General features: G+C 36.1%; 1 protein-coding gene across 1 annotated transcript in view; it reads left to right on the plus strand.

The window, feature by feature from the left end:
- The window catches only part of LOC120854102 (receptor tyrosine-protein kinase erbB-4), a 1,232,614-nt gene that overhangs the window by 969,504 nt on the left and 250,446 nt on the right, over nucleotides 1–12,664 (plus strand). The window contains exons 14-15 of the mRNA XM_040227918.1: nucleotides 3,219–3,312; nucleotides 12,310–12,464. Of these exons, the coding sequence (XP_040083852.1) occupies nucleotides 3,219–3,312; nucleotides 12,310–12,464 (249 nt within the window). The remainder of the gene's footprint in view (nucleotides 1–3,218; nucleotides 3,313–12,309; nucleotides 12,465–12,664) is intronic.

A 12,664-nucleotide genomic window follows, 5' to 3' on the forward strand; every position in this document is an offset into this window, starting at 1 on the left:
ATAACTAATTGTCCTAAACTCATTTTTTTAATATGGAAAATGGGACTAGTATTGATATCATTAAATAGTTGTGATTATCAAAAGAGAAAAAAGTATAATAAAGTCTTGTTAGAATTCCTACCCCTAAAATAGTTATCTTTGTTTCCATTTAGTGTCTATAAATCTGAGCTGATTAAATGGTTAAGTAGAAGAGTCACTTTATACACTGCTGAAAATAAATACAAATATGAAATACAAAATCAGGGAACCTATGTACATATACAAATAGCTTGACTATCATAAAAGAAGAAATTCTAAAAGGAGGACTTTTTTTTAGGGGGAAACACTAAGTCAGGCAATCTTGGCTGTTAGCACTCAAATCCATATCATACAAGTCATTATATTTTGGCAATTTGTAACTCCAATATAGACTTCCCTGGTGACTCAGTGGTAAAGCATCCACCTGCCAGGGCAGGAGATTTGGGTTCAACCCCTGGGAAGGGAAGATCTTCTGGAGAAGGAAATGGCAATCCATTCCAGTATTGTTGCCTAGGAAATCCATGGACAGAGGAGCCTGGTGGGCTATGGAGTCTCAAGGAGTCAGACAGGACAGGAGTCAGACATGACTTAGTGACTAAATAACAAGAACAACAAACTACAATACACAAGTATTCAAAATGAGCAAGGAAACTAATTGCCATGCAATCTTAAATGTGTTTTCTTAACTGGCAACATGGCTAAATGCTTCTGAAACATGAAGAACAGAGAGACAACAGAAAGGGTATCAGTCTTAGCTCTTTGTAGCCATCTTTTACATTTCTCATTGAAACACTTTTTCCTTTTTAAGAGTAAACAGGATATTTAGGAAATAAAGTCTAGAGAAGTTAGGAGGTTTAAGACAGAAATATTAATCTTGGTGCTGAGAATACCAACCAGTTCCAAAGCTTTTGCTCTTGATCACAGGATTGGTTAAAGTAGCACACACACAAAACTGTGAGAAATGTATAGAAGCAAAAACACAAAGTTCAGTACCCAATGCCCATGCTTCATGAAATGTGACCTGTTAGATCAGACTCATGTGAAAGAGGATCTCTGGCAAAGTTATAGCAGAATCCCTGGGAGACAGCAAAGAAAAAATGCAATGATGGAGACAGTGACAAAAAAGAAATTGCAAGGAGAATCTGTTTTGAAAACAGAAATAGAGAGAGCCAGAGGTTCTACAGGTAGAAGTCTAGTCTATAAAAGAAAAAGCCTCTAGATTATCTCTAGGACTCTTTGTATTCCTCATTTTATTCCTCAACTCTGTATATGAATAAGGGAGGTCCAGAGAAAAGACGAGGATGGCCTGTGTCTTAAAAACATAAAAATGATTGTCTTCATTTACTATCCCAATTCTTTCATCACCCAAGAAGCTGTTTTCAGAAATGGTGCTTTGCCGATGATTGCAGACTTCGTTGTAACAATCATATAATCTCATTTACACATGATGCTTTTGATTCTCTTTACAATTGAATTCCATTCCCCACCTCCACCAGCACCACATCATTTTAACCCTTATATTCTGAAGTTTTCCTCTGTTTAATATTTTATATCACTCATGTTGATAAAACATGCCAAATAAAAAAAATTATGTATTTGACAGTTTAAACTCTAGAAATTTTGTAAAAACTTAATCCATAACAAACTAACACTTCAATTTGAGTGCAAAATCCCTGTAAGTAAATATGTACATCCACATATAACTCATGCTATTTATTTTGAAAACCAAACCATTATTTTACCTTGAAGTAGATGTAATCTTAATATAACCAACAGAAAATATAGCCCATCCTGTGGATTTCAATCATTTGTTAAGGCTTTATTATCACCAAATGAGATATGTTGCTATGAAAAAAAGAATGGATACTAAGGAAAAATAAATTTGAATTTATTACCTGGTTAATGCCCAATTGCCATATTTTCAGTGCTATCAGTTTGAAATGGTCGCTCATGATACAAAGGCACAAAATAATAAAGTAACTGTAAATATTTAGTCAAATTTTGTTAGATTCTTAGCTGACATTCTAAATTGTTTATAGCCAATGCCTCATCCTCTCGCACATTAGTGGAAACAATGTGGTTGTTTGCATATTATACAGTGTTGTGAGATGTGCTAAGTCGCTTAAATCATGTCCAACTTGTACGACCCAATGGACTGTAGCCCACCAGGCTCCTCTGTTCATAGAATTCTCCAGGCAAGAATACTAGAGTGGGTTGTCATTTCCTTCTTCAGGAATCTTTCTGGCCAAGGCATTGAACCTGCATCTCCTGTCTTCTGAATTGGCAGACGGGTTCTTTACCATAAGCACCATCTGGGAAGTCATACATAATGGATATGCAATTACTGAAATGAAAATTCTAGAGTAGATATTGATAGAAAACTTATATATTGGTGACATTTAATATTCAAATAGCCACAAAATGTAAGGTTTGGGGAAGGGATGACCGTCATCCTAGATTTTAATTAAAAAGTTCTAGGATGTTATCCTTAAACTATTTTTTATTAATTTTATATCATATAGAATTACTTCAAAAAGAGTCTAAACTGAAAAGAATGTTGTGATATTAGATCAATAATCTAAGAAAATAAAATCTACCATGAAAAGATATTTTCTGTAATTCTCCAAGGCAGATATTTTGAAAGAAGAAAAGAAATCAAAGCATTTTTTGAAGTTTCACTAAAAATAAATTGAAGAGTCTTGGGATTTGAAGGACAAGGATAGGGAACATTCATGTAACTTAGCAACAAGAAAAATACAATAGTTCTTTCAAAGTTTAAAAAATAAGGCTTCAGCCAAGAGTAAAATTTTATACAGAGACAAATAGGCACAGCCTTACTTAAAATAGCAGAAATGGTTCTGCTGTGTCATCAAAAGAGTAATACTTTCTTTTTTCTTTTCCTTTTTTCTTTCTTTTTTTTGAGATTGCTGGAGTATCTCTCACAAGAGAGAGGTTTCCTGAATGAGTCTGTCGTTGAACCCAATGGAGGGCAAGAGGAGCCATCTGGCTGCAGTTTATCTTTTCTCCTAATGGAGAACTTACTCGTTAATGTACAGGGAAATGATTCTGATGCTCCTGGCACATAGAGAAACAAACTCTAGAGTTTACTCTGCCAATAGGACTTTTAGCAGATGTTACTTCATTTGTTAGGTTGACAGCTTGTTTGCTCACACTGCCTCGTGCTGCTGGTGTTTCCACAGTGAATTTCGGGAGTTTGAGAATGGCTCCGTCTGTGTTGAGTGCGACCCCCAGTGTGAGAAGATGGAAGACGGCATCCTCACGTGCCATGGACCGGTAAGCCTGAAGACAGCCGCGGTGTGTGGGCTTATTTGGTTTCATGTATGAATATCTGTTGAGTCATTGCTGTGTCGTTTATCCACCCATTAAATAGATATTTATAGAATGCTGCAGGGAATCACATTCAGTAATTTCCCCTCAAGAGGTTTACAGCTTAAAAGACTTAAAACTTCAGTTTCTTAAATATTTATTTCCAACGTAATTATTAAAAAAAAAATATGGTGTTGTCCTTAAAGATTGCATTGTGGTGAAAAGAGAGATACACAAATGACTAAGTGGAGGCAAAATAATTGATAAAACATAAATATGTATAAACTGTTATAGGAACACATATGAGGGATAAACTAAACCTTTGAGTTAAAAACTGGGGCACCAAAGATAGCCAAAGAAAAGGGGTGTTTGAGCTATGCTTTTAAGAAGAATCTAGACTGAGGAATCATGTAAAGATTTGTAAATATGAAAGTTCATGTTTTATTTGAGGTAAACTGTAACATATTCATATCTATGTTTAGTCATTTAACTTTGATAGCATTAGGAGGAAGACTTGAAAAAAGGGGGAAGGCAAGCTTTTGTAAATTAAAATCTAAAACTAGGTAATAAAATACTGTGGCAGAGAGAAAAGTTGAACCATGTTGATTAAAGGAGGGGCTATAGGATTAGGAAAGTCCTCATGAACATGCTGACATTTCTGTAGTTTGAAGTTAGTTTTATGGAGAAAAGTGATAATTATTTTTTAGACCTTCCTTTGGTTCCCATCATTCTTAAAATGAGACTTTTTCTTAATAATGAGGTCACTATGAGTTTGTCATTCCAAAGTGTCATATTCATCCTTCTTTAGACAAATTTTCAGTTTGTCTGTTGAATCATCTATCAGTAGAAAATTTGAGGACCAACATTTGAGTGTTGCCAAGAGGTCCATGCTGCTCCGTAAGAATTCATTTGAAATTTAAATAGCATTAATTTTTTTCTACCGGAGTGCTTATTCAGCACTTAATTAGCTTAGAAAAAAAATTATCATTGAGCCCTCCAAACTTCCATTAGGCCCCAGTGAGCCGTTGTAGAACTTCATCTAAAGAAGGATGTGGGATACTTGGACAGTTCAAAGGACTACCATGAGGATGATTAAGTTTGGAAAAACAAACCTCTGAGAAAAAGAAGTGATGTGATTTGGCCCAAAGAACCAAAGTCTAAAAGACAATTTAGTATGTAATGATCTCCAAGTAAGTATGCTAAGGGCATATGTGGCTATTTTCTTTTTCTGCTAAGGGTAGTAATGGAAAATACAATTAATCTGCAGCATGAGAAATGTGGATTCTGTAAAGAATGTTCGGAAACAGGAAAGTAAAATTCCATTCTGGGTTGTTAAAGTAAGTTGACCTGTCTCTGTAAAATTTGTCTAAAAACTATCATATCTAGGAACCATATGTCTGCGAATGAAAAAAAAAAAAAAGTATCTTTCAGAGAAAGAGAGTTTGAAAGCATACAGTAACAATAACCAAGAATTCGGCCGTCTTCTCTGAACAAGGCAAACTGCAAAATCAGTCCTGTTCTTGTTCCACTCTTTATGCTGCCTCCTGTGGTATATAAGCATGCTAGGAAATAACTAGCTTATTGAGGTCTTTGTTCTTACAGTCTATTCCTCAAAGGAATTGAGATAGTTCATAAAAATACACATTAAAAAGCCTTGAAAGTGAATATTCTTGCAATTTTCAAAACTATTTGACAAGAAAGAATGAAAAGACAGATTTTTAATGAACATATTTTGATCCTGTAAGGATGGCATTGGTGGGTCAAATGCTTAAAATCACTATTCATTGCTAAAATGGTGAATGGATACTTCTAGAGATTAGAGAAGGCAAAAAAGTCAAAAGTACAAAAAGCTCAGTAAAGTTGAACCACTCAGCTATAGAAGATCAGAGCATGAAATCAAGAAAACCAGCTTGATCACTTGGTCAGTAAGCCTTGAAATACTAAACAAGAGCATAGTGTCTTTTAGTTTATTCTATCTGAAAAAACTGCCAGAATTGAGCTCAAGCAACATTATGTAAGGTGTATGCCTGTTTCTGGGTCTACATGTTGTTTATCAAAACTAGAGACAGTGGTGGTTTATGTGTCATGTAACTGGTATATATCACTTAGGATATCCAAGAGGTTCAGGAAACTTCTTCATGAGACTGACATTATGATGACACAGAAGAAGTCATAAAGCTAATTGGAATTCCCGCACCTGGCCTTGTGATGTATTCTGTTGAAACCTCATCTTCTTGATCTGTCAGTGTTTCCCTAATGATAATAATAGATAAATATTTATATTTGTCAAACACTATTACACCTGAGACATACTATCATTTGCTCCATTTAAAATATAAAGAAATTGAACCCATTGTAATGACTAGAAAGTTATTGCAAAACTCAGCAGGTAGGTAAGATGTGGAGCTGGAATTCAGCTATAGAAATTTTGACACCAAATTCCACACTCTTTTCATTTCACTTTTTTTTTTCTCTAGACAACAATGTCTATAATGTAATAAGAATAATGCTGTCTGGGAATATACATCACCAATGGATGTAAAATGGATGGTATTATCTTATTTAAATGTGACAGATGTTCAGGGTAATCTTGAGAGGGCTAGATTTGAAATAAAGCAAGCCTCTGGTTTTGTATCCTTGTCTGTCTGCCCTTGGTTTTATTTATTTTATTCTTTATTCTATTTCTTCCTCTTTTTTAAAACAATTTCTTTCTGACACACTTTCACTATTCCTATATAGTCCTATCAAGAAAGATAAGACAGGGAATGCAAGAAGAAAAAGGACATCAGATAAAGTCAAAGGAAACCAAAATACAAGCCAGAGAGGCAGCAAGAGAGGAGAAAGCCTAGGAGATGGGACCTGACAAAAACTAAAGTAGCTATTAAAGTCAGGTTAATAAAGCTTATGTTGCCATAATAAGTAACCACCATATTGCAGTAGAGTACAGAAAAATATTTAAATATATTTCATGTAAAGTGCCCTGAAAGTCTGGGAAGCTTTCTCGGACCCTCCCCGTCATCCCCACTCTGTGATGGTCTGGCATTCCAAGAAGTTTTGAATTTATGGCACCTCTGGTGGCTCATATGGTAAGGATCTGTCTGCAATGCAGGAGACTTGAGTTCACTCCCTCAGGAATGTTCCCTCAGGGTCAGGAACATTCCCTGGAGAAGGAAATGGCTACTCACTACAGTATGACACCACCACACCACCCTTATGGCAGAAAGCAAAGAACTGGAGAGCCTCTTGATGAAAGAGGAGAGTGAAGAAGTTGGCTTAAAACTCAGCATGCAGAAAACTAAGATCATGGCATCCAGTCCCATCATTTTATGGCAAATAGGTGGGAAAACAATGGAAACAGTGACAGACTCTATTTTGGGGGGCTCCAAAATCACTGCACATGGTGACTGCAGCCAGGACATTAAAAGACGCTTGCTCCTTAGAAGAAAAGCTATGACCAACCTAGACAGCACATTAAAAAATAGAGACATTACTTTACCAGCAAAGGTCCATCTAGTGAAATCTATGGTTTTTCCAGTAGTCATGTATGAATGTGAGAATTGGACTATAAAAAAAGCTGAGTGCTGAAGAATTGATGCTTTTGAACTGTGGTTTTGGAGAAAACTCTTGAGGGTCCCTTGGACTGCAAGGAGATCCAACCAGTCCATCCTAAAGGAGATCAGTCCTGGGTGTTCATTGGAAGGACTGATGCTGAAGCTGAAATTCCAATACTTTGGCTACCTGATGCAAAGAAGCGACTCATCTGAAAAGACCCTGATGCTGGGAAAGATTGAGGGCAGGAAGAGAAGGGGACGACAGAGAATGAGATGGTTGAATGGTATCACCGACACGATGGACATGAGTTTGAGTGGGCTTCAGGAGTTGGTGATGGACAGGGAGGCCTGTTGTGCTGCTGTCCATGGGGCCGCAAAGAGTCAAACATGACTGAGCAACTGAACTGAACGGACTCACTCCAGTATTCTTGGCTGGAGAATTCCATGGGCAGAGGAGCTTGGTGGGCTACAGTCCTGGGGTATCAGAGTCAGACACACTGAAGGAATGACTAACACTTTCACTCTTCACATGTACATAAGATCCCCGCATCATGGCAGCAGGGAAAGAGAGGCCGGAGAGTTTAGCATCAGCAGTTTCTTAAATTGCTTCCGCTTAATTTCATTATCCATAGTAAGACACACCTCCCATCTAGTGGGAGGGAATTTCTATATTCTATGAAGCTGAAAGTTCAGAGAATTAGATACTGGTGAATCATGGCTTTGTCTTTTACAGTAACTACCAAAGAAAAATGTCAATTGTCACTGAGAAAAAAATGAAATGTTTCTTTCGGGATTTAGCCTATCCTTTAGTTTTCTGTCTAGATTATTGAGTTCAAGGATAGCTTAAAATCAGAGATAAGGAAGAATATTGCCTTCACCTTTGTTTGCTATTATTGCATTTATTAGTTCATTCCCTGGACCTAGAATCTTAAAAGTTTTGGGAAAATAATGATAGAAGAGTTCGCATTAGACACACATGTATTTCTTTAAATCTTTTTATTATGGAAATGAGATGAAGAATCAGTACATTACATTCCTCTTGAGATTTGTCAGACTATCTTTTTGTTGTGTCAGCTCTGGATATTTGATTTCGTATCATGGTAATATAGTCAAATAGTTAAGAGATGCTCTAACTATAAGGAAGTTAAAAAATATATCCTATTAAAGTATGCCTAAATATTAAATGTGAATTTAATTTTAATTTTGTAAAATTTTTACATCTGTTTATTTTACCTAGACATTATTTTATATTAGAAGAATTTTATAGAAAAATAATTCCTAATTCTATGACTGCCTAATTTACTCCTAGTAAATTTTATTCTTGTGTTCTGGAAGACGACATCAGCTTGTCTCTTGTCTTGTACAATGTCATGCCACTGAGCATACTTGCACAGTAAACGATTTTGTATAATAGACAGCATTATGTGCCTAAGTACCCATGAGCAGGTGTTAAAATTGGAAGCATGTTAAGTATTCCTTTTTGGTAGGAAATAAGTTGCCAGTAGCAAACTCTTCAGGTTGAACAGCAATTCTATTTGATAGGAAAAAATATATGTGTATATAAATATTGAATATATGTATATACATGTATATATGCATATACACATATAAAATACATATAGGAAATTAAGAAAAATGAGACATAAATATATCTATATCTGTTTATCTAGTTAGATCTTAGTTAGACAGATTGATAGATTCTCACTTCAAAATAGTCAAAAAGGTAATTGATTGAATCTCATCAGTCTAAGATTTCCATAAATTTCTTTCAGATTACCCTTTTTTTCTTTGCACTGCTATTCTCATTATCTTTAAATTTTAAAATATTATATTTTTTAAATTTTATTTTTGTATATGTTTTAAACATTTTATTTTGTATTGGTATATAGCCAATTAATAAACGATGTTGTGACAGTTTCAGGTGGCAGCAAAGGGATTCAGTCAAACATATACATGTATCCATTCTCCCCCAACACCTCTCCCATCCAGGCTGCCACATAACATTGAACAGAGTTCCATGTGCTATACAGTAGGTCCTTGTTAGTTATCCATTTAAGATATAGAGTAGGTCCTTGTTAGTTATCCATTTAAAATATAGCAATGCATACATGTCCATCCCAAACTCCCTAACTATCCCTCCCTCCCACCCTTCGCCTGGGAAACATATTCAGTTCAGTTAGTTGCTCAGTCGTATCCGAGTTTGTGACCCCATGAATCACAGCATGCTAGGCCTCCCTGTTCATCACCATCTCCCGGAGTTCACTCAGACTCTCGGCCATCGAATCCATGATACCATTCAGCCGTCTCATCCTCGGTCGTCCCCTTCTCCTGCCCCCAATCCCTCCCAGCATCAGAGTCTTTTCCAATGAGTCAACTCTTCGCATGAGGTGCCCAAAGTACTGGAGTTTCAGCTTTAGCATCATTCCTTCCAAAGAAATCCCAGGGTTGATCTCCTTCAGAATGGACTGGTTGGATCTCCTTGCAGTCCAAGGGACCCTCAAGAGTCTTCTCCAACACCACAGTTCAAAAGCATCAATTCTTCGGCGCTCAGCCTTCTTCACAGTCCAACTCTCACATCCATACATGACCACAGGAAAAACCATAGCCTTGACTAGACGGACCTTAGTCGGCAAAGTAATGTCTCTGCTTTTGACTATACTGTCTAGGTCGGTCATAACTTTTCTTCCAAGGAGTAAGCGTCTTTGAATTTCCTGGCTGCAGTCACTATCTGCAGTGATTTTGGAGCCCAAAAAATAAAGTCTGACACTGTTTCTACTGTTTCCCCATCTATTTCCCATGAAGTGATGGGACTGGATGCCATGATCTTCGTTTTCTGAATGTTGAGCTTTAAGCCAACTTTTTTGCTCTCCTCTTTCACTTTCATCAAGAGGCTTTTTAGCTTCTCTTCACTTTCTGCCATAAGGGTGGTGTCATCTGCATATCTGAGGTTATTGATATTTCTCCCAGCAATCTTGATTCCAGCTTGTGCTTCTTCCAGTCCAGCATTTCTCATGATGTACTCTGCATAGAAGTTAAATAAGCAGGGTGACAATATTCAGCCTTGACATACTCCTTTTCCTATTTGGAACCAGTCTGTTGTTCCATGTCCAGTTCTAACTGTTGCTTCCTGACCTGCATACAGATTTCTCAAGAGGCAGGTCAGGTGGTCTGCTATTCCCATCTCTTTCAGAATTTTCCACAGTTTATTGTGATCCACACAGTCAAAGGCTTTGGCATAGTCAATAAAGCAGAAATACATGTCTTTCTGGAACTCTCTTGCTTTTTCCATGATCCAGCAGATGTTGGCAATTTGATCTCTGGTTCCTCTGCCTTTTCTAAAACCAGCTTGAACATCAGGGAGTTCACAGTTCACGTATTGCTGAAGCCTGGCTTGGAGAATTTTGAACATTACTTTACTAGCGTGTGAGATGAGCGCAATTATGTGGTAGTTTGAGCATTCTTTGGCATTGCCTTTCTTTGGGATTGGAATGAAAACTGACCTTTTCCAGTCCTGTGGCCACTGCTGAGTTTTCCAAATGTGCTGGCATATTGAGTGCAGCACTTTCACAGCATCATCTTTCAGGATTTGAAATAGCTCAACTGGAATTCCATCACCTCCACTAGCTTTGTTCGTAGTGATGCTTTCTAAGGCCCACTTGACTTCACATTCCAGGATGTCTGGCTCTAGATGAGTGATCACATCATCATGATTATCTGGGTCATGAAGATCTTTTTTGTACAGTTCTTCTGTGTATTCTTGCCACCTCTTCTTAATATCTTCTGCTTCTGTTAGGTCCATACCATTTTTGTCCTATTACTCAGCCATAAAAAAGAATCAAAGAATGCCATTTGCAGCAACATGGATTGACCTAGAATGTCATACTGAGTGATGTAAGTCAGACAGAGAAGGAGAAATATCGTATGACATCACGTACACATGGAGTCTAAAAAGAAATGATATAAATGAATTTACAAAACAGAAACAGACTCACAGACTTTAAGAACAAGATTAAAGTATTATGTTTCTTGATTTCCTGATGCCTTATATCACCACTTGTAATGTATGGCTAGATGTAATACACTCCCATCAATAGACTGATCCCCAACTCCCTGCCTAATAAATAGACCTGTATTATGTCTCCTTGGTCTTGTCTGTCACATTCACATCTTTATAACTGTAAACCTAATAATATTAAACATCCTTCTCTATACTAAGTATATCTTATTTATCTAAATTATGTTCTGTGTGAACTGTCATAAATGTTGAGCCCTATGGATATAAACAAACTTGTGAGGACAGGAGTTGAGATAAGAAGTTCCAAAGAACAAAAAGAAGAGGAATCCTGAGAAAATACAGTATTAAAAAGGAGACTAAAACAAATTTTGAGTAGATAATATCATTTTTACTTATTATACAATTATTCAAAACAGTCAAATGTGTAAATATATGAGCATATTTTAAGACAATAGCATTTTTCACCACGATGTTCTCAATTTGATTTGAGAAAGCACTACTTATCATTTCTTGCATGCTTACTATCCCCAGCACCAAATTCATATCAGTTCCTTTGGAAAAATTTTTAGGTGTTTAATAGGAATTTAATATTTTTACTTTTATTATAACATTTAAATATATTTTCCTGTTATTGCTTATTATAATTGTATTATTAGATATTATAAATTGTAAACATAAATATATACAGTGACTTAGTATAATATAAATAACGGTCATAGTTATATCATCTCTTTTTAGTTTCTCCATATAATATTCTTTTGTATCCAGTTTATTATTATGGAGTTTTTGACATTTGCTCATTAGATTGTGCTTTTATTATCCTCAGTATTATACTGTGATTTTCTAAAATCTCTATTCATAGAGATGATATGATTTTAGCATTATAGGTTGATTTGAGATAGAGAGTAATTTAGAAATTAAATTTGATTTACCTAAAGTGCCTAATTCCTGATAATTCAACCACAAAAAATTTTAAATTCATCGTTCAGATACTCATGGTACTACCAAAGGAAAGTTTACATCTCACTTGTATATGAAATTCAGTGTTAAGCCTAATGCCTATCATTTCCTCGTCTTCATTAACTCATGAGCATATTGACATATTCCTAGTGACTGTGATTAAATATTTCTAGGAAAAATGTGTTGTTACCAAATACTGTTGCAGTATAATCTCACTGGGAATAAATGACAGAAAATATTGATGTCCTTCTAGAAAAATCACTGGACAGTTTTGCTGATGGAAAATCTATACTAGCAGCATCCCCTTTTGTACTTCTGAAAATGCTCTTCCTAGAGGACATTTGGCCATCCACTGAGGTCTCAGTAGCTAAACTAGATGAATACATTCCAGAGGAAAAGGCACCCATTTTTCTTCATTTTTTTCCTCACACTTTTTAGGGACCTGACAACTGTACCAAGTGCTCCCATTTCAAGGATGGCCCGAACTGTGTGGAGAAATGTCCAGATGGCTTACAAGGGGCAAACAGTTTCATTTTCAAGTATGCTGATCAAGATCGAGAGTGCCACCCGTGCCATCCAAACTGCACCCAAGGGTAAGCAACTTTACTGGCCAAAAACTCAATCAAGTGCATGTTGCTAATCAAAAGGTACACACATACATGTTTATCCCTGAGGCAATCTAGTAAATATATGATACCCTCATGGAAAATTCTATTCATCTTTATATATGTTGATTTTAAGAGAAATCATTTCTACAAGAATGCTTTATGGAATTGAATCTATACCCACTAAA

The sequence above is a fragment of the Oryx dammah genome, unplaced genomic scaffold (genome assembly GCF_014754425.2).
Source record: "Oryx dammah isolate SB20612 unplaced genomic scaffold, SCBI_Odam_1.1 HiC_scaffold_27, whole genome shotgun sequence".
In the NCBI taxonomy this organism is placed as follows: domain Eukaryota; kingdom Metazoa; phylum Chordata; class Mammalia; order Artiodactyla; family Bovidae; genus Oryx; species Oryx dammah.